At 35.9% G+C, this 27,960-nt stretch overlaps 1 protein-coding gene across 2 annotated transcripts in view; it reads right to left on the minus strand.

Moving 5' to 3' along the window:
* The window catches only part of LOC135201380 (solute carrier organic anion transporter family member 74D-like), a 381,276-nt gene extending 365,611 nt beyond the window's left edge, over positions 1-15,665 (minus strand). The window contains exon 1 of one of the 2 annotated variants that reach the window (XM_064230228.1): positions 14,787-15,665. In XM_064230228.1, coding sequence (XP_064086298.1) covers positions 14,787-14,808 — 22 coding nt within the window. In that variant the 5' untranslated portion in view covers positions 14,809-15,665. The remainder of the gene's footprint in view (positions 1-14,786) is intronic. The other variant, XM_064230232.1, reaches the window with a different exon arrangement.
* Between the last annotated feature and the right edge of the window lie 12,295 nt (positions 15,666-27,960).

Raw genomic sequence — 27,960 nt, forward strand, 5'->3', positions numbered from 1 at the left:
ATTATTCTTGTCTTTATCTTACCAAGATTATCACTTTAGAATAATGAACATGACGAAGAAGAAACCATATTTGTTTGGAGACCAATAAAGTACTCAAAATGTTCCAAATGAGGTTAATCAAATAAAAAGTCCAAACTCTTGGGAATTATTTTCCATTCTGGTAAGGTTACTGCTTGAATATAATGTATTACAATATACAAAATAATGAAACAATATCTTCAATGTTTAAAGATGAACAATTTTTGTTTGCCAACTGTCACATATCTTCTCACAAAAACATATGAAAAGAAAAATCTATTTAAAATGCAATAACAAACAACTAAACGATGAAAAAAAAGATTCTCTTAGAAATTTAAAACTTACGAATGGCGCAAGAGTTTTAGAGAATAAATGGAAACCCGAAATAAAGAGTAAAAGAAAGTTCGTAGATTAGTTTTAAACTTGCAATAGAATCAAAGATGTATGGTAAATGCGAGATCATTTCAAGAGCTAATTACTATAAACTACATACTAAAATAAATGAAAAAAAAGACTTCACACATTTCCCTAGAGATCAGAGAGTACATCAATATCACAAAGGTGTCTCGGGGGATCCCACACGGGTGATTTATTTGAGAGAGAGAGAGAGAGAGAGAGAGAGAGAGAGAGAGAGAGCCTATGAGGGAAATAAGACACGATGTGTAGAAGGGCCTAAGGAGGCTCCGTCGAAGGAAGAGGGTGAATAGGCCTAAAAGACGCCGGGGTGCATCCAAATAATTCCTGACGACGCATGCGCAGCGAGACCTTGGAAGGTACAAGATCGATAATAGGCACCACATATACACCCAAAACATGATGGCTACGGCCAAAAACTATAGTCTCAGTATTTGATCTGAACAAAGAAAATGTTCATGTTTAATTATTACCAGCGAAGATTTCAATAAACAATGAAATATCTGTGACCAGGGCTTTTAAGTTTAGCGAAAATTACACTAGCTAATAATAGCTCCTAGAAGTACGATAATCATTTAAATTATCAGGACACAATAAAAAAAAATTACCACAGGTGACCACAAGTACAATACCAATACATAAATCATAATGTATATATATATATATATATATATATTATATATATATATATATATATATATATATATATATAAAACGTCTGTATATGTTAGCATAAAATAAATATGGTTTTTATTTTGATTACACCATGAGAATTCTATCGTTCAAACCCATGAAGCTAAAAGTTGAAATGGAAAACAGACAAAAATAATCTACTCTACGTGTAAGTAATTTATTCTGAGCTTCAACTGGAATGCCTTGTTATGTGGTAAAAGGTATTGCTGGGTGCAGGGAGGAACAAGAAGCGTGTACAAGTGATCGAAAATGTGAGGGACGAGAGAGAGAGAGAGAGAGAGAGAGAGAGAGAGAGAGAGAGAGAGAGAGAGACTTTGCAGGGTAATCGATAAAACTAGATAAAATTCGCTTTAATAACACGTTCAGAAACACTATATAATGCATAATGACTGACATGTTCATGGCAAAGTATACTTATCTTTGTGCTAAAATCTGCAGAGAGCTATTATTGGGGTAATGAATTATCCTACGCAAGATCTATAAATAAGAACATATCGCTGATAGCTCGACCACCACGACACTTCAATATATTAATATTTAGCATGAAAGCCTCGACTTCTCCCGTTCTCAAACGCTCCCACACAAAATATAACACTGAAGACCGAACTGAACCGATCTCATTCAGTGACTGAATTCCATAAACTGGAGTCACAAAGATTATGGTCACCATTCAACGTGATACCGTATGGTTTTGCACAGAACAAATCTTCGTAAAATGTTTCACTTAACATTGTCTTCACTTCAATATTTCCGATCCTCACTTTGCTAACATCTTAATAGTACATGATAACAGAGGAGCTTCTTAGGGAGAGAACTCTGTCGGGTGCGACAATGGAAAAAGTGAAATTTTTTCACACTGCTTCAACAACAAGTAACGTGAAGCGCAAACAGTGTGCAGAACAAAAGCTTTAACTCATTAGTAAGTAAAACAAAGCTTTTACAGAATGCGAAATAAAAACAGGAAGTATCTCAAAATAACAAATAAACAAAGACATCAATGCTAAGTGATGAGGAACACTGGGATAAACTTACAAATTGGGAAAGGTTACATGCGTTGCCATACAAATACTCGTAAGCAATACTGCGTGCGCCATTGTATGCTTACATGTACATCAGTACATGCTCATTCACATTATTTGTACACAAGTTTTGTGCCTGTTTATATTAGAAAGCAAAATATACTTTAATATAAATGGCCCCTAGGACCTGGCCTCTCCTGCTGACTCCGTCGGCAGTTACGACCCCCCAGCCCCCCCTCCCCGACGAATGAACCTCTTTGCCATAGCACAGACTGGAGAACACTGTCATTCCTTGAACAAACTTAACCCACTGCCATCGTCAATATATTACCAGCATGATAAAAATCAACATTTCCTAGGCTGGACTCCACAATAGGATCTCACTCACTCATTACATATTGACAGTGAATAGCAATAACCTGTCCTCCAGAAACAACACTGGTCACTGGACACTTTCTCTGGTATAACGTCCTCATTAAAACTAACATGGGGCAATATTCGATGTCCATTGAGTCAAAATCATCCATACTTACATAATGTCAAGCCGTCTCCATTCACTTTGCATTTATTTACAACACTACACATTTGCAGAAACCTACATACGCACTTTATTCCAAATCCATTAGTGAATGAAATCGAAATAACTATTTGCAACTGAACCGAAAAAATAGGCCAAATAACTATAGAGAAAAACCTAGCGACCTCCCCGAAATGTTTTGGAACTTTCATTACGTAGCAGCTCAGAAATATCCTTCATTACGGCAGCTACAAACGCCAAGATTCAGAAAAAAAACGTTTATGTGTCCCTCTAATGAATAAATTAGTGTCTTACGTAAGCCAGAAGTAATATTAGTATAATGTGTACTAGAACAATCATAAATGTTCTTATTTTATTAAAAAAAAAAAAAAGCTTTTCTTGCTAAACAGCCCAAGGAGTTATATAATACTAATAATAATAATAATCATCATCATCATAATAATAATAATAATATAATTTTTAGGTCACGGCCGCCAAAAATATAGCTGCTTATTAGAATGCTGACAAATACAGCAGAACGTGTAGCTGAAGTATGTTACCGTCATGTAAATATTTGACCTTTACTTAAAACTCATATACACACACCCTACGCTTTATAAAATACGGAAGAATGAGATATACTGACGAAACTCCCCTACACATAACTCGAAATTCGAAACTCTGTAAAGGTGTCTTAATCAAATAAAAGATACTTATAAAATTACAATGATGGAAAAAAAAATATCGCTCCCTTGATCTGATAACTTCACGAGTCATCGTGACTCACCCACTCTTAAGAACTGTCGCTTTTTATTTTTATTTCTCAAATTAAAAACCTTAAAAGGCTTAACCTTTCCGGAACGTAATAGGATGAAGGGGGCACTATCCTACCATACTAGAAAAAAAAAATCAGTCTCAACAACACATCCAATGACAATAATTTATCCGGTTCTTAACGAATCGAAACTTCACGAACGTGTTTATTCACCAAATCTAGTGATTCCACCCTACCAATAATATTCACCAGATCGTCTTAAGAGAACAAGGAAAAATCAGAAGACTACGTATGATAACAATCCTAATCTAGTTAGGAAGGTGAAAATCTCACTCGCCAAGCGCACTATTACGCGGCTTTTACAGACTGAACCGTTAAGATGACGTCATGTATAAGGGCTCTTTGAAACTTTCGTCCCCGATCATAGTTCTTTTGTGCTTTTAATTTCGATGCTTTGTCTTAAAATTGGCGATATACCAAAGGCCGGAGACAAGGGTGAAAGAAGAAGAATAATACAACGAACAATCTCTAAATACTATATGGCTGTAAGCCGGAACACGAAAACCTACTAATTACAAAGTAAACTCGTATGCCACCCGCCCCATTCTCCTAATCATACTTTACGTACTTCCTGGAACACGACACAGAATCTGTTGCAAAAAGATAAATAAATAAATAAACTCATTGCCTAAATAGTTTAAAGTACTACATTTTTTTACTTTAAAGATTCCTGTATGGCGAGTCTCATTACTTACACAAAAGACCCTTCGCTTTAACATAATTTAGCCGAAAAATTACTTAAAAAGAGACATTTTCTCTCTCTCTCTCTCTCTCTCTCTCTCTCTCTCTCTCTCTCTTACATAACAATTCCAAACAGAGACAGCGATCTGTGTATCTGTGTGTACGATTACACCTTGCAGTGTCAAGCCTTAATTACCTATACTTGTTGAACTCACGACAGCGGATTAAGGAAGATTATGAGAGAGAGAGAGAGAGAGAGAGAGAGAGAGAGAGAGAGAGAGAGAGAGGCTAATTAAGACCATTAAGACCAGATTAAATACAGAGAGCTGTTTGCTGATATATTATACTTCATACAGATAGAGAAGGAGACACTGACAAATTCTGGCTCTGGTGATAATGGATAATCTAATAGCATTAAAGGATTTCTTGACAGGTGATAACATACTTAGCAGCTAAATATATAATGATTAAAGATGAATGGAATGCATGGAATAAACACAGAGTTAATTAAATTAAAGGCAAAGGGTATGAAGAAATGAACGAACGACCGACTGAATTGAGAGTTCATAAACTAAACGGATATAAAAGTACTTGAAATGTGAAGCTACAAATGGCCGGAAAATGCGCTAGTCTTGATAGCAATAAACGATATAAAAACAGGAGACGCTGAAGAAAGAATCTGGCATGTTTCACATTGTACTGTATATTAGATTGCAAACATGAATATACATACATACACACACACGCACACATACATACATACATACATACATACATACATACATACATATATATATATATATATATGTGTGTGTGTGTGTGTGTGTGTGTATACAGATGTATAAAACATACAATATGCTTACTTGTATCTCTGATCGCATGAAGTATTGTGACAATACCTCATGCCGTAACAAAACTGATAAGAAGTACTTTCCCTCTCAAATAAAGCAAATGAAGATCGAGTCGCTGTTCATGGCAAAGGCAACAAGAAAATCGTCTGCTATCACGTGTCTAACGCCTGAAAACTGCTAATAATAATACCCCCGCACTAAATATCTAATAATAGTAACAGAGGCGACTAGTGGGTACATTAGAACCAAGAAAGAAAAAGAAAACGATCAAAAAACAGAGCTGGCATTCTCTCTTACAAACACCCCCCCAGCGTGGCCTCTCTTCTCGTAATTCAACTCGTGTACAACACACACGCACACACACACACACACACACACACAACATGCACACAATGACACATACGGACACGCACGGCATTGGTCACACTACCTATAATTTCAGCAATCAATACTTTGCTATATGCTATCCTTTCAACACAATTCTCAGAAACAGAATGGGTGGGGGTCGGGGGCTGTTTGGGTGTCTGAGGTACAAAAGGTACATCATGCATGCTCCTGTTGCTACTGGTAGTACTATATCACTTTCTCTTGTTGCGCTCCTTAACCGGGTCGGAGGAAAGTAACGAAGGGCTATCCAATGGTATACTGATGCTCCCTTCAAATAGCAATATAGTATTTACTACTGACTACTAGCTTGTAAAACTGTTGCCTTAATAAGGTAATAAGCATCTTCATGAGCATTATCATCATTATTATTAGAAATGAAATAATAACAACAGAATATCCTGGCAAATCCACTATCCTAGCCAAGACTTCTATTAGGCTGAGGGGAGCCTTTGCCGCAAGAACGCTTCACTGCTGTCGAGAAAGTCCTCTTGAATAATTTCATGCATCCTATTGATCGTCATAGTGGCAAAATGAAATCAGGAGAATGTAATCTCTCACAGTATTTGACCATGGCAAGTCCCTTTCCTCTCACCTGCAGTAAATATAGTATTTTTTGTATGTGTATGAATATGTATATAGAAACACTTACAAAACTACTTTTTAGTCAGTAAAAATTGCATGAATCGAAAAAAAATGCTACGTACCTAAATACCCGTAAGTTGTAAGGTATCTTAAGCAGGAAACGACAAAACATCTTATTACAACAATTAAATAAACTGAGGAAAAAAATAAGGCCCATATGCATATTCCCATTCTAAGAACTTTCGCAAGATATTACCATTTGAATCTCATCTTCTGTAACTTTAACAAAAGATTCGGTTGTAACTGCTACCACGGCATTCATTATTCAACGACTTGAATACACGACAATACAACATCTCTCATAAACATGACCTTCTAGTGCCATCATGTCATTTTCATTCTTATTCAAAACAGCTTCATGTATATATATCATTATTACCTAGAAAGATTTGAAGAGGTGATTAAATGAATACTGACATATAAAACCTCATTACATCACTGGCTGGTTCTAGATAAACTTTATGCTGAACGATAAAAACAAACATATTGCTTCCAATGTTTAAACAAAACAATTCTTAGCAACATTATGCACGCACCGCAGCTGTTGATAATAAATAATGAAAATACTATACGTACAATGACTTTCTTTTAAAGGAACAGATATGTCGACAAACGGAAGATGTTTGGAAAAGCCTAGGTTTTTTTTCTTTTTTTTTTCATAAGGAATCGAGTGTTCAGGAATATTAACACTAGACAGGTTGACAATGACTTATTGTTATACACACAATGATGCATCATAAATCTAAATAAGTGAGAAGAAGAGAGAGGTTTTAAAAGATATGAACTCCTAAGGAAATTGTATTATAAAAGCTGCCTATTACGCAAATCGTGCCAGATGAAAACATATTCAAGAATAAACTTTTGAATTTTTCCCGGATATCTCATTCTTGTCATGCAAACTTCATATTGAGCGTACCCACGGCTCAAATACGCACAACTGCGCAAAAATGTGATCGGCATTTTCATATGCTACCACAGCAAAAGATCTATATATATGGAAAATGACTCTTAGAAACTGGCATTATCCACGTACTACCATGAACATCCGAGAACAACACGGTCTCATGATTGATTTATGATCACTAAAACTGGCGTCACAATATCTAGGTTATTGATGCCTTAGGAAAATTGACTAAAAAAATTAGTTTGAGAGGAAAGCTTCATTTAAGGAATATTTCATACACACACACACACACACACACACACACACACACACACACATATATATATATATATATATATATATATATATATATATATATATTATATATATATATACTGTCAATATAATAAACTGAAATCAAGAAGACTAAAGGCATGAGACTAATACGGATATTTAAAACATACCTAACCAATACTAAATAATTAGATTAAACTGACTAATGAAGCTATAAGGTGTAACCCTATTTCATTTTCGATAATTTCAACAATCTATAAAATCTAAGCACAGGGATCTTTCACAGGTCAACACTAAGTAAGCCGGATATTGAGGGAAGATGTCTATTGGCTTACAAATAGATATATTGACAAGAGGCTTATAACCCTAGTATTTTTCATTCCGTGTTGCAAGCTACTATAGTAGACTACCTACTAGATAATTATTCACTGCTAGGCCAGAAGAGGCACAATGGATTTCTCAGGAAATGGATGCCAGCCCAACTCCCCGCCAAGAGGATCTCTCTCCTCTCTCTCGTCTCTCTCTCTTCTCTCTCTCTCTCTCTCTATATATATATATATATATATATATATATATTATATATATATATATAGTGTGTGTGTGTGCGCGCCTGTTTGTGTATATATATACATATATGTGTGTGTACATACATACATAAACACATTTGTTTATAACACATATACAATGTGCAAGGACACGTCATATTCACTGCGTAAATGAAATAACCACAGACCACATACGCAGCAACCAGAGGAAACACCATGAAACCAAACAGCAGATCGAAGCAGCTAAGCAAGACACGAGAACCTCCTCGCAACGCATAAGTCATTCGTGCTTTGACGAATACCATCAGTTCATTTGGAGCAACGCTAAACTAGCTACACGCGATATCGGTGTAGGTGAGGTACCCCAAGTTGGAGAATCTCCAAAGCAAGGTGTCTCCAAGGCGAGAACTCTAGTATAGAGGGGGGAAAATTCAAGCATGGAAAACCAAAGGGATAAAATATCTCCAATGATGAAAATATCCACTCTTGAGAACCTTTTGCGTTGAAGAATCTACAATATAGAGCATCTCCTGAGAGGGGATCTGCAATGTAAGTGAGGAATCTTCAAGGCATCGAGGCCTGAATTGAGAGAATCCACTTATAGTCAGACCTCTCCGATGAGAGGGCTTTTTTTAAAATTCGTACCCTCTAAGGTGAGTAATCACCAAAGAAAATTAAAGCCTAAAATTCCGGCGGCTAAGCCTGACCGCGCAAATTCCTTTCCTCCAACGCAGCCAGTTTCAAAGCGAGCACGACGTGATGATGACAAAGCAAAAATCACTATCTGCCAATGGTGAGATCAGGCTTATAGGTTATTGTAATTATGCAAGTGCATTCTCTGGATACATAAATGCCTACACGCATATGATAGAGGACATTCATCTCGTATAATTCCCTTTGGTTATAAAATGTTCCCATAGGTCTAGTCACGTATTAATCAATGGGTTGTTTGTAGCTTACACATGTCATGTGTCAAATTAGTGGCAAACTATAATATATGTGGATATCTATTTAGACACTTGTACACGGGTGACCTTTTATCATATTAACAAACATTAAGCCTCTAACCTCGGGAAAAGTTACACACAAGAGTACTCAAAATCAGTCTATCTTTTGTTCTAAACTCAGCAACGGTGTGAATCCTACCAGTGACAAAACAGTTATTTATCAAGATTCCCTTTGGATATTAGTTATTTCCGAGGTATAGTGAATTGGACTCTAAACTATATTAGTGAACACACACACACACACACACACACACACACACAAAGTGCATAGAAATTCACATGAATGTTACAACCATATTACATCAGACCAGTTTATAAAGAGAACTAAAACACAGTTCAAAATATTACTTAATGCATGGTAAAGAAAAAGATGCCTCCTTCTGGAAACGAAATAAAAAGACATTTTTCACAAGAGATCTCTCTCGTTTTCGGATATCCATCCTCCACGTTTCAAGAAACTAGCAAATGAATCAAGACTGCCTGTTCATCGGCCTCTACAAAAACTAAAAAAACCTTCTTATACAAATAATCATGTAATATAAAGCTAATACTTCCATTAATGGATGAGGTTGAGTGAATAACCTGATCCTTTGGTTAACCACTGGACGAAGGACGGGAAAACTTCGGTTTTATTCATGGCCATCCTAGCAACACTGTTGTGACGACCGCTTACTATAGTATTAAGTCACTCAATCGATTAACTGGTGCCAGCATCAACGACAGAGGAGGTCAAATAAGATGCCGTGAGTTAGCCACGACTTATCATATAATACCAAATGAGTCAGGAAAGAGATGTGGAGTTATGCCAGCACAAATAGCAAGTGAATTTGGATGTATCAAATCACAGAACTTCGCAAAAGAAAGAAAAAAAGATAGAGCTGAAAATCGATAGAAAAGAAATTTAAAAGAAAACGAAAAAAAGATAGAGCTGAAAATCGATAGAAAAGAAATTGAAAAGAAAACGAAGTCACAATTGTAAAGACATTAAAAGGTGATCATTTATCTCATAACATCCGTTAAAAGGAAAGAGTTTAATTCCTGATTCCCCAACACTGAGCTAAAGGCCTCAAGGGAAGAATAAAATTATTAGAGTCATCAACAAATCAATAATTGGTGCAAACTGATAATGGCAGGAACTTTCTAAAACCGGACTCAAACAAGTGCTAAGATCATCATTAGAAAAATGGATCTGTAGCATTAAGAATCCACTTAATCACATTCTTTAAGAACTACAGCGATAAGAATAATAAGAATCTATATTCTTAACTGAATAACAAGAATTTCTATCGACTGATACTTGATAAACTAATAACACTATGCATTCAAACCCCGGTGCCAAACTCAGTCAACAGTGAAATGTAGCAATGTGACACCCACAGGTAACCTCACTGTCTGACAGTGACGGAAACCCACCAAAAGTTACCAGTGGTCCTGGAATCCTGATGACAGCACGAACCGGCCAATTAACAACAATAGTAATGGATCAAACTGCCCTCTATAAATGACCGTCTCTTTCTGAGAACGATACACAATGGTTGACAACAAACTTATGAATAGAGTCATCATCTGATATATACTATATATAAAGGTTTTCTCAAGAAGAGATCCATGACCCTGGTTTAATATATTGCAACATGGCCGTTATCTCACGAGTGAAAATAAATAGAAACTTTATTAGCTGAATACAAGAACGATCATTGCACGAGACAAAAAACAAAGAGAGATTTAACACATGACTTCATGAGACCCTAATGCCATAACTTGCCGGAAATAATCAGTCAGCAAATTAAGACCAAAAACTATTAAAAAAAAGTTATCAACTCCAGAAAGGTTTTTCCTTACGACTCAACGACACAAGAACAAGAATATCCGTCCAAAATTCAGAAAATAACGACTAAAAACGCTTATAATTAATCACAGTAATCCTTGCAGGGTAAATAAGAAAAACTGTGAAATTTGATATAAACCATAAATCATTTGTTTGATTTAAGGAAAAAAAATACGACACCAGAGAAACAAATATTTTTTCTTCCTCAGATGAAAAATAAAATCTGTAGCATAATCATAAGACCGCTTAACCCACAAAAATACATCATCTCTTATTTAATTTGAAGAGATCATCAGTGCCAGTAATTTTTCCTTTAAAAGCACGCATTTGGAGCGTCTCTTTGCGTAATAACCAAGAGAGATCTCCACTACCATTATTAATAGGCAGAACCTGTTGCACAAGCCAGGAATAAAACAACACAGATAAGAATAGAAATAGATAACGGATGTGAATACTCCGATATCGCAAGATTAAAAAGTAAAGGTTCACACTTCAATGAGGCCAAGGCCACAATCTTTTCTTACATATCAATACACCTAATTCATGTGAAACCCCTTTTTAGTTCTCTAAGATCAGAGTAAGGCACTTAATCAATCTAACATCTAAAGAATATACTAGCGGGATGCTCTGATCATCGACACTGATCTCCATAATACAAGTAAGGACGTCCTACCCGACTGACACAAACTCACCATCTCACCAACAAGATTTTACAATGACGTAACAAAAATGAAGAGTTATCTGGTGGTCGTTGGCGTCCCATACGTATGTACCCCATAATGATCTGCTTTCATGTCCTTCCCTATTCCCTCTATTTTACATAACCAACACTGCGCTTCCCTTCTGCTTCCCCTCTCCCTCAACTGAATGAATGAACCTATTCCATTTCAGTTTAATTCAATCGTCAAGACGCAGTGCAATCTCATTTATTATTACTGAAGATCTCAGAGTTAGCAAATGGTGTCCCTCGTGTTCCGATGAGTCTCTCCTGCCCTGTATATATGAATCAAATCTGAACTGAACTCGACACTAATTCAAGAAACTTAAGACAAAATACCCTCAATGAATAAAAAGTGGGAACAAATTTTATCCAATATATATATATGTGTGTGTGTTATGTGTGTGTATGTGTGCCTGTGTCCGCAAGCGCGTCCGTATAACAAGCAGTCATACCACAAATTATTTGCTACGGTTTGTTCATAATAACAAATAAAACATAATTTCAAAATATCAACATGAACGAAGCTGTTCAATCATATGAAACTTATATTCTAACCTCCAAAAGATGATCAATTCGCATGATTCATTAAATCGTAATATGTAATATTAATGTTAACGAACAAACATGGGAAAATTAAGGAAACAAATGTAACACGTCTTCCCTGTGTGATTCATACCGTAATTCTGGAATAAAAACGACCTCCAAAACTTCATTATGCAGAGCGACCGATGGATAAATGTAGAAATTATCATTACCCGAATATCATTGTTAACGTAACCGTTAACAAAAATGATGCCCCTCTATTTATTACAAATGGAATCAATCAACCATAGGGGTACTTAGAAGAGATAAGGGAAAATAAATCATGACTGAAACAAGTTAAGAAACGAAATAAGTCATCATCTATTGAGCCAAAGGCTGACAGCTCTGCAAACGTCTGAAAGGACAACCCTCAAGAGAAAGCGAAGGTTAAGGTCGATAAGATCAAGTGGGAGCGATACGAGATGCTGGCTGGCCTTGATAAGACATGCTGAATGGAGAAAGTGATTACGAGAACAGTGATAAAAACAGTCACTTCATGCTCTAGACCTACAAATGTAATAGGTAAGCCTAACAATAAGTTAGAAGCCTAGTTCGACATTCACTTGGTAAGTATTGTAATCATGATTAAAAAATCTGCATTAGATCTAATTAACCTGCAATTCCCTTAAAATTATATTTAGTTATCACAAACAACTCTCGATAAATAGTGTTTGTCGATGATCCAGATGAACGAGATAAGTTCCAAGTTTTCTCATCAATGAAATAAATATTGATACAAATCACAAATACAAATATAGCTGTTCATACTAATCTTATTCGTTAATTATAAAAACTCATATAACCATTTACCACTTCATAAAACCACAACTAAAAAAACAGAAGAATAAAAACTAAAGAAAAAACTATATCATTTACATAAGTTCTCCAACACGCAGTTTATTCAATTGAGGCAATTATACACTATTTCTAACATCTCACTTCCTGTAAAGGACAGTAGTTTGTCATCAGTAAGATGTGAACCTCAGCTCCAACATAACTAAAAGGTGTGAGTATCATGAGGCCTCTTCCTACATCAGTGTCATGAGGCCTCTTCCTACAGCAGTGTCTGAGGCCCCCCCCCCCTCCTTGTTTTTTTTTTTTACCTAACATCCGAGTGTCAGGAGGCCTCTTCCGTAGCAGTGTTTTCATGAGGATCTTCCTTCCAATCTGCAAAAACGAATTCAATATCACATGGTTCAAAGTTCGTTCTTCCTTATGAAATACTCTACAGGCCTCCCGGGATCATTCATCTGGATACAAAATTGCTTGCTTGCTTGCTTGCTTTCTTCCCTTTTGACCAAGAACTGTAGCAATTCTTCAGACCATCTTTAAAGCATGTGATGTTTGGTCATCTTTAGAATTTGTTCGTGCTACTCAATATGTTGAGGTGCCAAGATGTTCACTGTACAGTGTCAAAGGTTGCCGTTCAAGCACTCTTCTTATAGTGCAGTTTTGACGGATAAAGCTGGTGTAATAATTAAACTTCTATGTACAAATGCTTTGGGCTCCCATATAAATACTGCTCTTTATGAAAGTCATTGATTATATGCTAGTTTATTTATCTTTATCTCATCGGTTGTTCAAATGTGGCATTCCTTTCTCTGGATTTTTTTTTATTCCTCGTTAATGGTGCGCGGGAAATTTTATAAATAGTAATCACAAACGCAAAACTGTTTTCAGCATAATGTAACCTACGGTAAAATTTAATAATATACACTACCATGAGGCAGTTTTTCACTTAATGAAATGTAATTTTCCCGTTCCCAAAGGTTCCATTATACGATGTTTGCAGTTTGTTCGTGAATGTGTGTAAGCGCATGTACATACGTATATGTATGTATGCATGTATGTAGTATGTATGTATGTATATATATATATATAATATATATATATATATTATATATATATATATATCACAAAAAGCCACAAAACTTCATTCTATATATATAAAACATACTAATCGTGTTACACTTTATGAAGACGGCAGGACTTAGATTCCAGATCCTTCAATTTACACAGTAAAATTGACCAAGTTCTAGTTTTCGAAGACTTACAATCTTCTTTTTCAGCTATCGATGCAGAGCTCAGTGCATTGGTACCTGGTGATGAAGACTGTCTTCGAAAGCTCCGTAGTACTTGGCAAATTTTATTTTGCAAATCAAAGTCTCTGGAATCAAAACTATCCCGTCCTACTGAAGCCTAACACGAGTATGTATACATTACATAAATATATTTATATATATAAATATTTGTCTTTTATACACATATTATATAATAGTATACTGCCTCTGTCAAACACATTAACATCGAGTGACCAGACAGCATCTCCCGGCAAACTATTCCTATGCAAAATTTGGAAGTCAATCAAATATAAAGTAAATAAAATTGAATGTATTACGTTACTAAAGGTCCTCTGTGAATTGCAAACAGATTGCGATAAAATAAGAATCGTCGGTTATGAGAGAGAGAGAAAAAAAAGCCTAGCAAGTTTTAAATCAAGGAAAAGTGGTTATGGTTACGAGTTTCCAAAATGACGAAACATTTATACAAACTACACACCCACCCCATTATATATATATATATATACATATATATATATATCTATATATATATATATATATATATATATATATATATATATATATATATATATATATATAATGAGAGAGAAATTAGAGGTCCTCGTGACATTCTCTTACAACCCGTGTAAGCAGACATCAGTCACAACTTCATTGTGGAAGGCAATCCAGCAGCAAATGCTTCTCCTCAACCTCCATTCACCAGTTTCACCACACAAACAAATCCCAAACAAACAAACTCTGTGACCTATAACACCTTAAATCAGTCTGCTCCCTTTCCCCTTTCTCACCTTGAGCCGTCGGATGAGTCATGCATATGACTTGATGATAAGTAAGATGATTGCATCTTTATCTATCTGGGTTCTTTCTCTATCTCGCCGCTATCTTGTTTAACCCGGTTTTTAATCTCTTCGTTTCAGTTTCAACTTTGTATGTATACAAGACTTGGCCAAATATGCACCGAAAAAGGTCGCCGTTTTCCGCCCAGACCAGACAATATAAAAATAAAGTGTTTACAGTCCACTGATAAGCTGTTCTAAAACTTGAATGACTTCACATAATCACTTCTTCCAGACCCTCCTCTGAAGTTATATTAATATAACCAAAGAGACAGAGCGTGTTTCGTAAACGAATGCCATTTTTCTTCGACTGACGTTATCCAAACGGCAAGTCCAGTTCATGAGACATCTAAGTTCCAGTTAGATCTTGACAACAACAACAGTCAGAAAGAAACAACAGCCACCCACGCCTGCCTGCCTGCCGGGCTGACCGAGCAGTTACACGAAGAGTTTCAACAGTAGTACATACGTACAGACGTCCATCTCTCTTAACACAGCACGAGTGACTACGGCTGCACACGCTGCTAGCGAGAAGGGGGGAGGGGAGCGTATGGACGGAGTGGGGATGAACCCCGTGGGAGAGGAGAGGATGTACGGGGGTGGAATACGATAATATAACAAACTGATCTACTTCCATTTGGGAATGTCAGTTCTTGGACCAAGCTTGTCCCTTCTCTCCAAGAGACATCGGGTCTTTCTTCATTATTCATTACATTGTCAGATCAAACTTTCATGAAGAAAGGAGGCGGAATGATTCAGCGGCGAGTGTCCGTCCACAAGCCACTAAAAGTACCCTAGTCACAATCACACAAAACCTGCGTTACAGTGAGTCCTCAGAACTGCCACGCCCCCCCAGCACCACAATGTCACGCCTTCTCAGCATTCTATACACTTTCTCCTGCTACACATGCCAACTCCATCTTCGCTTCCCTCCTCTCCCTCTCTCTCCCTCCCCCCCCTCCCTTCCTTACTCAACTTCCCTCGATTCCAATCCGGAGAGCCCGTGTAAGGAAGAAAGCTAATCATAACAATAACTGTTCATCGACGATCACGTCAACGCTTGACTAATTCTTCTTGTGTCCACTAGGAAACGAAGAGAGAAAGAAGAAGGAAAGAATAAAGATGGAAGCCGAAATTCACCGTGAACTTGGCAACTACAGATCGAACCCCCCGGCCGCGTCTGGCAGCGTGGCACTGTTTTTACTGCTGACCTTGACAATGAAAAGGACGACGCTGCCGAGATGCCGGTGCACGATAATTTCTCGCGGACTCTCCCGAGGGTTAACTTTTTCTTAAAGCGTTTTTATAAAACTTGTATTCGTAAAATGGTCATAAACAAAAATTATATAACAATGCTCATCTACATCTTCTTCACGGCTATGCTTCCTCCGATAATCGTAAGACAAAACTGAATTGTTTTTTTTTTTTTATCTTGAACGATGCAAAATCACGCAAATAATCAATAAGTATTGCGTGAACCCTAATATACTCACGCGTTGGTGGGGCTGAGAGAGAGAGAGGAGAGGAGAGAGAGAGAGGAGAGAGAGAGAGAGAGAGAGCAATAAAATAAACTGTGAGCTCAATACCTTAAAATAAAGCAGAGGGTCTCTCTTTCTCTCTCTGAGCCAGCGTCACAGGTCTGAGCTACACATTAGATAGTTGGCATACCTCTCGCAAATTACAGGTTAAGCCAATACTTTTATAACATGCTGCTGTTATTCAATGATATCGACCTCCCGCTTAACCAACCAAAATACTGAAGAAATGAAAGAACAACTACATACTCACACTCGGTGTCTTATATGCACTATACGTATACATGTATTTACTATATTATGAATGCACTACTTGTGTATACAATATGCGGCTGCATGCCAGGCACATGCTTTTATAATAAGAATGAGTAATTTGAAAAAAATAATATATATACATACGTATATCTATAATACATACGCACACTATAATATATATGATATATAATATATATATATTAGTATTATATATATATTAATATATTATACAGGTGTCACATTCTTGCAGCACGAGAATGCAGGTGAAATGGATGCAAAAGGAAACGAGCTGTAGGCATACTATTTCTGAGTTATTAGAGAGAGAGAGAGAGAGAGAGAGAGAGAGAGAGAGAGAGAGAGAGAGAGAGACTAATAAATAATATGAAACCGGAATCATGAAGTGAAACAAGACTCTCTCAGTTGAAACCCAAAGCAAACACAGCAACCACACAGGAACGTTAGCGTGGAATGCATGGGAAATGAGAAAACCAGATCCCAATTAGTAAAGTTATTGAATAAAATTAACATTGATGACTGGTAATGAAAATGAGGTTTGGCTCATCAAAAACTGCTGTGTTTGGATTTAAGTGAAAGGAGGTAACAAGGCAACTGACTTCCATTTCCCTGTCAAAGTTGAAACAGCTAAAATGCTCTCCGAATTATTTTAAGTGCGCAGTAAATGTGTATTGCAAGTGAAACCAGATTTCATGTCGAGCTTAAAGCGGATGAGTGAAAAAAAAAATAAATGCATACACGTATGAACTCAAAGACCCAGTAAATGTAAATGAGTTCAGATACTCTGCAAAGTCTGAAGAAATGCATGAGAACTCACTAATGCGAGGAAGCGTAGCTTCAAAATAAACATCATAGAGCAACGGTAGCCAGCTCGGAATGAATCTCAAGGTCGAAGCAACCTACTTAAAAGTTACACTATTTATATCTGTCGAGGCAATGAAGTCATCTTGGATTTAATGTCAAGGTCCCAATGATGCAAGTGAGCTTCACATCAAAAGGAATATGCCTTGAAACTAAAGAAATGAAAAAGTGAACTCAGATTCAATGTAACTGTTTAAGTAATGTCTTCAATAATGGTTACAAGCAAAGAGCGGCTGAAAAAAAAATAGACTGCGAGTTAAGATCTAGACAGCGCAAGAGGGCTCCGACTCGCATGCCAATGCAATACAAGTGCGAGAAGATTCCCTGTAAATGTTCAAGTTATGCTTTGTGTAAACGTGACAGGCTGACCTCGCACCTCTACTGAATTTAAATCATAGAGTAAGAGTTCAGATTCGATATACAAAAAAAAAAAAAAAAAAAAAAAAAAAAAAAAAAAAAAAAAAAAAATGCAAGAAAGCTCTAGTTCAGTACAAAGGCCGCTCAGATTCACTGTAACAGCTTATACATTTGGACTCGAATCCATCGGATAACCAAAAGACCTTTCGATCATTTCTAAGACAAGAAAGCCACCCCATAATACAATTTTTGCTAAATCACAGTCTTTTATGTCAGGTTAAGTACCTGGCTATGCACAATCAGTGCTTAAATCCATACCGGAACTTACGTCAAAAATATATATACTAGTTTGCATCCTCAAAAGTTATTTGTAAATAAAATGACGCCATAATGACAACTGTATGTTCTTGAGTGTTAAAATGATCTACCTAAAGTCTTTTAATTCCCTTTTCTGCATAAGCCCCGGCTTTTTATGCATGGGAGATTTCGTTGGAAGAATGTAGCTCTAGCTATGCAGTGACATAAGTGAAAAGTGACATAAGTGAAAGTGCAAGTGGAGGAAAAGTGAGAGTGAAGAAGTTGAGAGAGAGAGAGAGAGAGAGAGAGAGAGAGAGAGAACTGGTTGGAACAGAGCCACTAAACCCCGGCTCAGAATGAAGACGATGAGTACTCCCATTACGAGCCAAGGATCAGTCGTATACTTATACTTGGGTCTGCAGCTTGAGCGATGGCGTACCTATTCACACATGGTAGAAGAGGCCAGGGGCACATCAACAACACATTTATCGATAGATTTATATACACAAGAACATACACACACGGACACACATTACACACTATGACAAAATTGAATCTCATTCTGTAATCACAACCTTCATTTAAACACATCAAAAGCTTACTGGCAGTAAAGTAAAGTCTTGGAAACTTTTATCGAGTAATATAAAGTTGCCGAGAAGCAAAAGTGTTTCATGTCCGAATATCTTTATGATGTACCAGGAGGCTGATGCTTTCAACACAGATGCTACTGAAAGCGAGAAAGAGATGGCCAGTTGTGTACAAGGCACTGAAATTCTTATTTTCTTTCTTCTTTAGATTGTTAAAATATAAGAATGACTAACTTTGACTGAAAACGGTTTCTCGAACGATTTCTTTCTACGGGATTTGAACACTGGAGCTATGAAAGGTCGCTCTATAGCTACGCGAGCACGCCCGCGGGCGCGGCATGTGTGTGTGTGTGTGTGTGTGTATGTGTGTGTGTGAGTAATCATCTTCATTCATCCAAATGCCGCGTGGTGCCAAGGGCCTCAGTGAAATTTCGCCTCTCTAGTCTTTCATGTGCATTGTCTTCCATAAATCTCCACTCACCTACTGTCCCCTATCCCTTTGTTCTTATCCAAGTAGGTCCGATACTTCCAACTCTTCTGATGCCCACATAAACTATTTCCATATATTTATTTTTTCTGTGTGCAGCGCAGATACTCTACGAATAGTGAACTCCAAATTTAACTATCATGAACTCATAAGCAAACAAAATGAACAGCAAGAAATATTCACCAACATACTGATTAATTGTGACTTTGGGGTTTCTGAGTGTTTATGTAGGATTATATTCATCAAATTAACTACTTGTAATGTGTTGAAATTTTCATCTCATACCTTCAAGAGTAGACAGCTGTATATATCTAAAAGAACCTTAATATTAAGAAATTATCAAAATTCGAGTAAAAATCTGAAAATTTCATTTCAACACAATTATGAATCATAAACTTTTTTTAGTATGGCCATGTGAACTCCTCTTGCTCCATTTTAAGCAACTTGCACGTCGCATTGTTTTGGAGCAGAATATTAAAGCAAGATTAGTAATATGGTTTAGGTGAGATGACTGTATATTTGGCCTGGGAAGCAAAAAGAAACTTCCAAAGCCTGATGTTAGGGGATATGATAATCAGAAAAGCGGGTACTACTTTATGCGTAGGAGATCTCCGCAGATGAACTTGGAACAGGTGACGTAACACAGGATCCCCGAGATCACAAGACGGAATGGAGCATTCTTTCAAATTCAGTGAAATACAAGTTACGTATATTCTTAAGCATTCATAAATTACGCATTTAAAGTATATTATTAAACTAGTTTACACCCACAATACTACCCTTACTAATAATAAAAGCAAAAGCATCATCAATAAATAGACACAACCCAGAGCAATATAACTGACAGCGTCCCGCTTCCTTGCGCATCTATAGATGGCTTTTTTTTTTAGTTAATTGCCTCAAAATTTGCTGTAAGTGCCAAAAGCCAATAGTACATTATACTCTGTTTTTTTCCATCTGTCCATCCGCCTGTGGTGTTTTTGTATGGTAACACTGCGTCCCGGGCTTTAAATAGTTACGGTATGTGCAAGTTTTAGGTAAATAAAAGGATATCTGGATGTACATTTGCAACTGAAAAGTGTTTTAGTAATTTACGGTATGCGAATTACACCGTTAATATTCGAAATAGGATATTATTATTATTGTTGAATGTCAGCTGAATGTAACTATCTAAAGCCCGGGACGCAGTGTTACCATACGGAAACACCACAGGCGGATGGACAGAGTATAGGTTAACAAATCTAAGAATTTAGCATCAGCTCGGATTCGCTGACAGTCCCACTATTGGAATAGAGAACAGAATGTAATCGTTTCACTTCTTGCCTAATTGAAGTTACCATCAGACAGATAAGACAAGTTTAATTCGTAATTTATACCTATAAAGTTCCTATTACCCAAAAAAGAGCCTCATGATGCACGAGTTCGACTTGCATCCGCAAATACAATTGGACCATTATATATATATATATATATGCGATACATACCACAGGAAAATGATAAGCAGAAATCCAAGCGCTTTCGTCTTTTCGTTTTCACAGAGATATTGTCAAGGATCGAATCTTATATCATGAAGTCACGTGCATCTACTGTGATCTTTAATATATATATATATATATGTATATATATATATATATAATATCTATATATATATATATTTGTATATCATATATATATATATATATATATATATATAGTATATATATACATACCTACCATACATTACATACATTAACCATACATGCATATTTCTGTACTATTATTGTAATGTATGTTGTATGTATGTACTGTATGTATGTAGGTATGATATATATAGTATATAAGATTATATATAATTATATATATATATACATACATACAACATAATACATACATCCATACATATAGGTCTATATATATGTAGGTATGTAGTATGTATGATGTATGTATGTAGTGTATGTATATATATACATACATACATACATACATATATATATCTGTATATATATATATATATATATATACATATACATATGAGAATGTATGTATGTATGTGTGTGTGTGTGCTATTTGGGCATATTTTCTCGCTTATGCACTTTGCATTGAAGTTAATAGCATTTTTTCTTCGCTACTATAATTTTATAAAAACTTTGAATCAGTCTACGTACACTTCTTTTTCTCGCCAGGCAAGTGGTGCTCCACAGGATGAGTCCTGATCCGTAGCTCGCGGCAAGAGGCGTGGGCAAGGGCGTGATTCCAATTTCTGGCCGACTGTCTTGACCCACCGACCAACAGAACTTTAGCACCTCAATGACGTCATGTTTAGATTTCAAAAGTCCGCATGCAGTAATGAAAACCTTGTATGTCAACTTGAGATCCAGTCCTGAAGACTCCGCCAAGAGATGGGGAAATGGTCAGTCGACTAGAAAAAGTAAATGAAAAGAATCTTGAATATTTTTTCCTTATTCGGGAGAAGCTTGCCTTAACAGAGAAAGAAGACGTATATACAGATTCAAAGTCTTGATACAAAGATAGTATCGGCGAGCAATAATACCATTAACTTCAATACAATATATATATATATATATATATATATATATATATATATATATATATATATATATATATATATATATTATACATACATTCACACAGATAAGGCAGCACTATATGGTATTCCCCTTCTGATTATTAACTATATATTCTTCAGGGTGCCCACCCCAAACCCTTCTACAAAGTTGGCAGTTACCAAGTAGATCAGCAAACTACCAGGTACAAAACCATTATTTATTTCAAAAGAGGTACTTTTAACTTTAAAAAAACGCTCTCGTTACTCATTCCTTAGTTAAGATTCGACCCTCTGCCCCCTCTTGTGAAAAGAGTTATAACCACTAAGCTATGATTCCTCTTGTTTACCAGGTGACCAATTTCTCTTGGGTAATTTTCATAAAATATTTAAACCATCAACAATACCTGACGAATGAGATAAAATCAAATGTTTTACATTATGTGTATGTAGAACAAAATACACACGTTATAAAGTAATGTAATTAAAAACAATGGCAATAAATAAAAATGTCTTCAGGATGGTACTCTTAATATGCACTAAAAACGGCATAAATGCATTTGAATGATAACATTTGAGAGATATAACGCCATAAACTTCATTACACAGCCATATGGCACTAAGAAAATACTTTCAAAGTTCTTAAAATTTTTCATGTTATTGAAACATCTGAAAATGATAACAATACAATAAAAAATATTAAAGAGTTGTCATGAATATACATATTATCAGGTAAGTAATTACTAATTAGAAAACATAATCGGAAAAAGAGAATAAAATAAAATAGGTATAAGTACAGAATAACAGTATTATTTTCGTCCTTAAGACAATCTACTTGAACGGGAGCTGAAAACTTGTATTTTAATAAGCTGGTAAGATAAACAATTGAGTCTTGTTTTATAAAAGAAAATCCTAAGGAAACATATTATCGTTTGTTTGATCTGGTTAGGAAGATGCAAACAAGTAAAAAATGCCCATTAGCTTCTTCGGCGCAATCGCGTTTTCTGTACGGCGTATAATGCTGCCTGAAACTCTCAGCCACGGCCCGGTGGTGGCCTGAGCTGTTAGCACCTTTCGTGGTGCCAGACGAGCGATCATGGCTTAGCCTTAACTTTATATAAAATAAAAGCTACTAAGGCTAGAGGGCTGTAATTTGATATGCTTGAAGATTGGAGGGTGGATGATCACCATACCAATTTGCAGCCCTCTAGCCTCAGCAGTTTTTGAGACCTGAGGGCAGACAGAAACAGTGCCGACGGACAGACAAATAGCCATCTCAATAGTTTTCTTTTACAGAAAACTACAAAGCATCTGTTTGTTATTTTCCGTTGAAAAAAAACTAGATAATAATATTAATATGTAAAACGTCTGGTCTAACTGCTTCCAAGATTATTCCACCTGCTTAACACCTCTGATTGTTCCTTTTGATATCCTTATTGTTTCACGCTATAGCGTATATTGTGGGTCTCATGCTCTCTTAGACGATAACAGTTGGATGAAACACCACCTTTCTGCTGCTATAAATATATATATATATATATATATATATATATATATATATATATATATATATATATATATGTGTGTGTGTGTGTGTGTGTGTGTGTGTGTGTGAGAATACTGAAATAAGAATGAGCCAGAGATTACTGAAAAGTGAATATGGCAAATGCTGTGTATTCTTTCAAGTGCTGCTGCCTCTTAGGGGAAACGGCTTAATGGTGTATGTATACACATACATATACATAATACATACATACACATACTATATACATATACATATATATATACACATACATGTTAGAAATGTATTGGATATCCGCATCCGGGATTTATCTACATTTTTTATAAATCCGCAGGTGCTTTACCATTGCGAGCAACCTCCGCATCCGCAGTTTGAGAATGTGGATATCACCCCTTGCTCACTGATCAATAGTTCATACTCATACATTGAAGCTAAAAGTAGTTTTTTGTTTTGGTCTCTGCTAAATTTGGCTTTTTCGTTCTATTATACGGAATACATGATACATAATTACACATTTCATACAGTGTATACTTTATATAAGGACTCCGTAATAGCATATTTATCTTAAAGCATATTTGTTTTAGTCATTTTATGTCATTTACAGCAGTTGTAATCATAAAGGCAGGGTATTGCATTTTCTAGGAATCTCTCTCTCTTTATCTCTCCCTTATGCAAAGATTGAATTTGAGTTTTGTTACCCTTATCATGCAATGAACATGAAATAACCTTGTGCTAGGACAAATAAAATGTTCGTATATCAATGTTACTGTTTATGTTCATATGAAAGAATACACACACATACATGAGTATCACTTATGTTTCTATTTTCAATTAGCACATCAAATACTATGTGGTAACACATCATTCTGAATTATAGGGCTGAAAATTGTCTTCAAGAACGAAATATATCTAAATTATTTAGATTTACGGAGTATCTGTTTCCGCATCCGCGAAGGTATGGTCATCAAATATCCGCATCTGCTAATGTAAAAAAATTGATATCCACATCTGCAAATCGCATTATCAGACATCTGATGCATCTGTAATGCATATATACATATACATATAAAACATATACACATATACATATATATACGTACATATATATATATATGTGTATATATAGTTCAGGATTTTAAGTCAGAACAAAGTCAAAGTAAACAATTCCCTATATTCCCAAGTTGCCCCTATGAACTGAAAGCCTCAATTCTCTCTAAACAACCTCTTCATTCCCATTTCCTGCTCTGGAATTCACCTCCACAGGGTGTCCTGAAGAGGGAGGAGCCTCTCCAGGCCGAGATTTTAAAAGGACGGGGGCACAGCAGCTCTTTCTCGGAACTTCCTCAGAACCTCAGAAGCGCACAACTTCCTCAGAAATCCCAAAGAGTTCTCAGAAGTCCCAAAACTCTCTCAGGGACAAGATGCTTCTTTACTCCCCTGCTCCTCTGGGGATCCCACAAGTATTCTTATACCATCCATAGTGCACAGGATCGATCAGCAGATGAGAAGACAACAAAACCCAGGATTTCCAGGTACTGTGAGATGTAATTTCTAGTGCAGTCAGTGAATCATTTTTTCATCTTGTCTGTATTTCATTTCATTCTCCCAAGGCGACTTTCTTTGTTCAGCTTCATTCCCCAATTTTGGTTCAATGCTGTAAGTAACTCCCCTTGTGATACTAGTAATGATATGACACATCCCTCTAGTTAATTCAAGCAATGTAGTATTCCTTCCTGTATGAGCCTTCCAGTCATTTTATACCCCCTTGAGTGAGCTTTAATATGCACTGCTGAGAGCAAGAAGTGTGTAATGTTTCCAACGTGTCCCCTGCCTTAGTACTGATGCTAGAATGTAATTTCTTTGCAGACAAATACTAAGCCTGATTGTGGGAGATATACTGTGAACCCATGAAAACATCACTGGAATTTAAATAACCCTCCTGCGTATTCTGGTGGACCTGCAATCAACCACCTTTCATTTATTTCTGGACCTACAAGTAATTTAAATGTAAATATAGTTAATTTAATCTAGAGTCCAGAGTTTATGTAAATTCCTCCTTTCCAGTAACATCGGGCTTCAGCTGTAGATCTTTGTTTTATCATGAACCTCTCCCGCCTCACAAGGCCAGTATAGGAGTGCCAGAAGGTCACATTCCCAAACTGTATACCGAGGGACAAGCAGTTTATAACATATAACACACACACACACACACACACACACACACACACACACATATATATATATATATATATATATATATATATATATATATATATATATATATACCATTAAGCCATTTTCCCTAAGAAGCAGAAGCACCTGGAAGAATACTCATTTGACATATCCACCTGTCAATATCCTCTGACACATTTGCATTTCAATATTTTCGGACACACTTACATTTCCATATCCTCTGACACATTCGCATTTCAATATTCTTTGACACATTCCCTTTTCAATATTCTCTAACACGTTGGCATTTCAATATTCTCTGACACATTATTATTTCAATACTCTCTGACACATTCACACATTTACATTTCAATATCCTCTGACACATTTAACATTTCAATATTCTTTGTCACATTTAACATTTCAATATTCTCTGACACTTTCATATTTTAATATCCTCTGAGACATTCACATTCATATTTCAATAATCCTTCGTCACATTCACATTTCAATATCCGCTGACATTCACATTTCAATATCCTCTGACACATTTATATTTCAATATTCTCTTGATGCATTCACATTCCAATATCCTCTGACACATTAATATTTGAATATTCTCTGACGCATCCCATTTCAATATTCTCTGACACATTCACATTTTAAATATCCTCCGACACATTCACATTTCAATATCTTCCGACACATTCGCATTTCAATATTTTCTGACACATTCAAATTTATATACTCTGACAAAATTAAATTTCAATATTCTCTGACATATTCACATTTCTATATCTTCTGACACATTCGCATTTCAATTTTCTCTGCCATATTTACATTTCAATATTCACATTTGCATTTCAATATTCTCTGACACATACGCATTTCAATACTCTCTGACATATTCATATTTCAATATCCTCTGACACATTCACATTTCAATATTATCTCTCACATTTCAATAATTTTGGACACATTCACACTTCATTATGACAAATTTACATCTAAGTATCTTCTGATGCATTCACATTTTAGTATCCTAAGACACATCCACATTGCAATATCCTTGGACAAATTTGCATTTCAGTATTGACACATCCACATTTCACATCCTCTGACACATTCGTATTTCAACACCCTCAGACACATTTCACATTTCAGCTGCTGAATCGTGGAATATAAATATTCATCATCACAGAAACCTAAAAGTACTGTTAATTTTAAGGTCATTACCACCAATTTATGATTTTGAACTAACTTACAAAATAATTTTGCTAAAAACTTATTTACTCTCCAGTAAATCGTAATACTGATAGGCTTGAAAAGCCTTCAGACATGAAAATTCTGACTAGTCTAAGGACCAGAAGGCATGTGATAGCTTTTTACCTAACCCATATTTGCAGGCACCGGAATGAAATCTAACAAAATAGCATAAAGTATTCCAAACAAGGGGCAAAAAAAAAATTTAAAACAGTTAGATATAAAGCTACATTCGATAACTTTTTGAAAAACATATGAAACAATGTAATGTACATACGGCTCAAAAGTCAATTTCCTATCTAAAGTCAAAACTTAAAACTGTACCATTTAAATGTAAATCAAGATGCAAAGGGAAAAGTGTTCTGGATAAACTGACTACCAAACTTTGAATCTTTTATAGGTTAAGCTTCATGTCCCAAACCTTACTCTACTGCTCATGAATACGTAGTACGTCTCTATTCAAGGAATCCATTACCCCAGACCTATGGCACAGAGAAGGAACAGCATCTAGAAGAGTAGCATCATCGGCTTAAGCAATTATTTTGATCTCCACACCTTGACACACGTCACTAGTATTGATTATAAATTGCAAAGGTTCAAGAACCCTACCTTGAAGAACACCTAAAGTAAAGTTACTAGAGCTACTATAATGGTCATCAACACAGACCCTTTGAGAGATTCATAAAATATCCACCAATTCCCAATAATCATAGCTTGGATATGTGCTCCATAATTCTCACATGCATGCTTCCTTCTGCACCCTCATGAAGAACACCCTGCAAGACAGCAGATATTGACAAGAGTGCATCACAAGAACCAAGACTTTTACAAAACTCCAACAGTAATGGTGGTAGCAGGTTATTATCTTCAAAAAACTTACAGAGATGAATAGAGAGCAGCTTCTCAAAAACCTTAGATAATACAGCAGTGATTGAAATCGGCCTCTATTCAGGGCATTATGAAAATATACTTGTTAAATTTAAGTTGGCAGTAACCTTGACAGCAGAGAATTTGTTTTCTTGTCAAATATAAGCTCTGTGCTTATCCTTCCAGAACAGGTCACTCTTCTTCTTCCATTCAATGAATATAAACTGGCTTTACCTACCCCCAGCTATTCATTCTTTATTTAATTGTTAAAATTGAAGTGATCTTGCTCTTCTAAGGAAAGAACTCATGTTGTTCTTGCTAAATTTAAGCTGACCTTACACTATTAGAAAGGCAATCATCTTCACC

This window comes from Macrobrachium nipponense, chromosome 28 (genome assembly GCF_015104395.2).
Source record: "Macrobrachium nipponense isolate FS-2020 chromosome 28, ASM1510439v2, whole genome shotgun sequence".
NCBI classification, from domain to species: Eukaryota; Metazoa; Arthropoda; class Malacostraca; order Decapoda; family Palaemonidae; genus Macrobrachium; species Macrobrachium nipponense.